Raw genomic sequence first — 3,896 nt, 5'->3', positions numbered from 1 at the left:
TCGAGTCACTTCTGGGGTGTGAGTTTTCAGTCATATATATATATATATATATATATATATATATATATATATATATATATATATATATATATATATATATATATATATATATATGTTATATAGGGGCACCACCTCTGGAGCAATTGTAGGGACCCATAGCCTCGGAGAAGATAATACAGAGCAGAGAAAAACTTGCCATTTAACTCTAAATACACACGAGTATTCACCTCTCCTACCCACCCCCCCTTTTTGTTATTACCAGCGTAAAAAGAATATTGACCGTGGGTTGAGTACATGGGTCGCCGCGATGAGCTCGGAAGGTGTGTGTCGCCTTCGTCACAAACATCAGAACCAACACGAAGTTGCTGGCGAGATTCTCGGAAGCAATCCATACACCCACATATGAAATATGTAAAAGGACACATATACACTATTTACTATTTACTACAACAGTGACGGACACAACTCTAAGGCTGAAAAGTGGCTCCCATTTGTAAATATTTCAGTTCCTATGTATATTCATCCTCGCGTATTATTCACTGTGAATATATTTGTTGAATCAGTTCTGATGAAACTGTGAATAACAATAGTGATATTAAGGTTGTGTGGTACAGTGTTGGATAGGGGAGGGGGGGGGGCAGTTGTGTGGTTGGAGTGCCTGCAGGTGTGTCATGGGGTTTGAAGCTTTGTCAGAGCCAGGAAGGATGGAAGGGGGGGGGGGGGAGGGTCATGGTATTGGGGGAGTTGTGGATAGAGCCGAAGCTGTGGCTCTAACGTTGGTTGGCGCTACAGAGTTAGCTGAGGTGTAGAGTGGAAGCTATGACAGAGTGTCGTGTGTGTTTACTGGAGTGTGATGAAGCGTGACTGAGTGTAGGGTGTGAGACACTTAGGTGACAGATGAGGTGTGGTGGTGAGGGACACAGGTGAAGTTAGTGAGGGCTTGAGAGGGGGGGAAGATAAGAGGATGCATTTGATGAGGTGAAGAGAGTTACGGGCTATTCATGCCCGTGCCATCTCTTGGGTGGCTTAATCTTTATCAATCAATCAATCGAGGTGAATTGTGATTGTTGGGGGTATTGTGGTGATGGCTTTAGTATTGTAGGGGGGGGGGGTGTTGTGGTGACTGTGCCCTGGGCGCTCTCTACCATAGATCGCTTCGATTTAGGGTGATAATGTACAGGGTCGATTGTACACAATCGACCCTTAAAACGTATATATATATATATATATATATATATATATATATATATATATATATATATATATTATTAAATATGACCGAAAAAGTAAGATTAATAATTCTAACACGAATTTTCTCAATCTTTCGTACATTTCGTTTCACTGTTGGAGGTAAATCAAAAATCAATTCTCCAAAATTCATTTTATTTCTAGTCTGACGCGACACGAGCGCGTTTCGTAAAACTTATTACATTTTCAAAGACTTTAGTTCACAAATACACAACTGAATAGAACTTACGCATCTCCGATTTTATATCTACATTTGAGTGAGGTGGAAGGGGTGATGTGGCATTAACACAAGACAGAACAAGATGTGGTATTAATAGGGTATTAATTTCATCAACACAAGACAGAACAAGAGTATTAATAGGGTATTAATTTCATCAACACAAGACAGAACACGAAACAATGGATATTGAATAGAAGTGTTTGTAGAAAGCCTATTGGTCCATATTTCTTGATGCTTCTATATTGGAGCGGAGTCTTGAGGTGGGTAGAATATAGTTGTGCAATAATTGGCTGTTGATTGCTGGTGTTGACTTCTTGATGTGTAGTGCCTCGCAAACGTCAAGCCGCCTGCTATCGCTGTATCTATCGATGATTTCTGTGTTGTTTACTAGGATTTCTCTGGCGATGGTTTGGTTGTGGGAAGAGATTATATGTTCCTTAATGGAGCCCTGTTGCTTATGCATCGTTAAACGCCTAGAAAGAGATGTTGTTGTCTTGCCTATATACTGGGTTTTTTGGAGCTTACAGTCCCCAAGAGGGCATTTGAAGGCATAGACGACGTTAGTCTCTTTTAAAGCGTTCTGTTTTGTGTCTGGAGAGTTTCTCATGAGTAGGCTGGCCGTTTTTCTGGTTTTATAAGGTCTCCTCTGAATACTTTTTATTTTCTTCTCCGAGGCTATGGGTCCCCACATTGGCACCAGAGGTGGTACCCTCACTATATATATATATATATATATATATATATATATATATATATATATATATATATATATATATATATATATATATATATATATATATATACATACATATATATTACATTGTGTTACAGTTGACAGAATACACATATACAGACATCCACATATGTTGAAATACATGAAACAAACCTCACAAACATTCGCAGTTTCCTAAGGCGAACAGCCAACCTGCTATCGTAACTCCAAAAAAAGAAGACGCTAGATCAAGAGTATTGTGGTAGCGAGGTTCAAACAGGATACCGTCAGCTTGATATTACGCTACTCCTTCACCTCCATGCGCAGGCGCACAACGGGCGAGGTCCACAGAGAGCGATAGCAACCACAGACCTCGAGCAAGCACACAGCTCAAGCAATTATAGGGCCATAACAAGAATATAGCGATAGCAAGCACAGGGTGAGTGCCAGCACAGACATCAAGCACAGAGCGAGTGCCAGCACAGATAACGAACACAGAGCGAGTGCCAGCACAGACATCAAGCACAGAGCGAGTGCCAGCACAGATAACAAACACAGAGCGAGTGCCAGCACAGACAACAAGCACAGAGCGAGTGCCAGCACAGACAACAAGCACAGGGTGAGTGCCAGCACAGATAACAAGCACAGAGCGAGTACCAGTACAGATAACAAACACAGAGCGAGTGCCAGCACAGATAACAAGCACAGAGCGAGTGCCAGCACAGATAACAAACACAGAGCGAGTGCCAGCACAGATAACAAGCACAGAGCGAGTGCCCGCACAGATAACAAGCACAGAGCGAGTGCCAGCACAGATAACAAGCACAGAGCGAGTGCCAGCACAGATAACAAACACAGAGCGAGTGCCAGCACAGACAACAAGCACAGAACGAGTGCCAGCACAGATAACAAACACATAGCGAGTGCCAGCACAGACAACAAGCACAGAACGAGTGCCAGCACAGATAACAAACACAGAGCGAGTGCCAGCACAGACAACAAGCACGGAGCGAGTGCCACCACAGACAAACACAGAGCGAGTGCCAGCACAGACAACAAGCACAGAGCGAGTGCCAGCACAGATAACAAACACAGAACGAGTGCCAGCACAGACAACAAGCACAGAGCGAGTGCCAGCACAGATAACAAACACAGAACGAGTGCCAGCACAGACAACAAGCACAGAACGAGTGCCAGCACAGATAACAAACACAGAGCGAGTGCCAGCACAGACAACAAGCACAGAACGAGTGCCAGCACAGATAACAAACACAGAGCGAGTGCCAGCACAGACAACAAGCACAGAGCGAGTGCCAGCACAGACAACAAGCACAGAACGAGTACCAGCACAGATAACAAGCACAGAGCGAGTGCCAGCACAGATAACAAACACAGAGCGAGTGCCAGCACAGATAACAAGCACGGAGCGAGTGCCACCACAGACAACAAGCACAGAACGAGTACCAGTACAGAGCGAGTGCCAGCACAGATAACAAGCACGGAGCGAGTGCCAGCACAGACAAACACAGGGTGAGTGCCAGCACAGACAACAAACACAGCGAGTGCCAGCACAGACAAACACAGGGTGAGTGCCAGCACAGACAACAAACACAGAGCGAGTGCCAGCACAGACAACAAAAACAGAGCGAGTGCCAGCACAGACAACAAACACAGAGCGAGTGCCAACACAGATAACAAACACAGAGCAGCTTTTGA

The 3,896-nt window shown here is 44.1% G+C and overlaps 1 protein-coding gene across 1 annotated transcript in view; it reads left to right on the top strand.

Moving 5' to 3' along the window:
- LOC123758052 (uncharacterized) overlaps positions 1-3,673 on the top strand; it is a 15,734-nt gene extending 12,061 nt beyond the window's left edge. Inside the window, exon 3 of the mRNA XM_069309740.1 lies at positions 3,116-3,673. Coding sequence (XP_069165841.1) covers positions 3,116-3,673 — 558 coding nt within the window. The remainder of the gene's footprint in view (positions 1-3,115) is intronic.
- Positions 3,674-3,896: the final 223 nt, after the last annotated feature.

Source organism: Procambarus clarkii, chromosome 65 (genome assembly GCF_040958095.1).
Source record: "Procambarus clarkii isolate CNS0578487 chromosome 65, FALCON_Pclarkii_2.0, whole genome shotgun sequence".
Classification (NCBI taxonomy): domain Eukaryota; kingdom Metazoa; phylum Arthropoda; class Malacostraca; order Decapoda; family Cambaridae; genus Procambarus; species Procambarus clarkii.
Note: the sequence above shows the minus strand (reverse complement) of the source record. Positions and strands in the feature narration are given on the sequence as shown.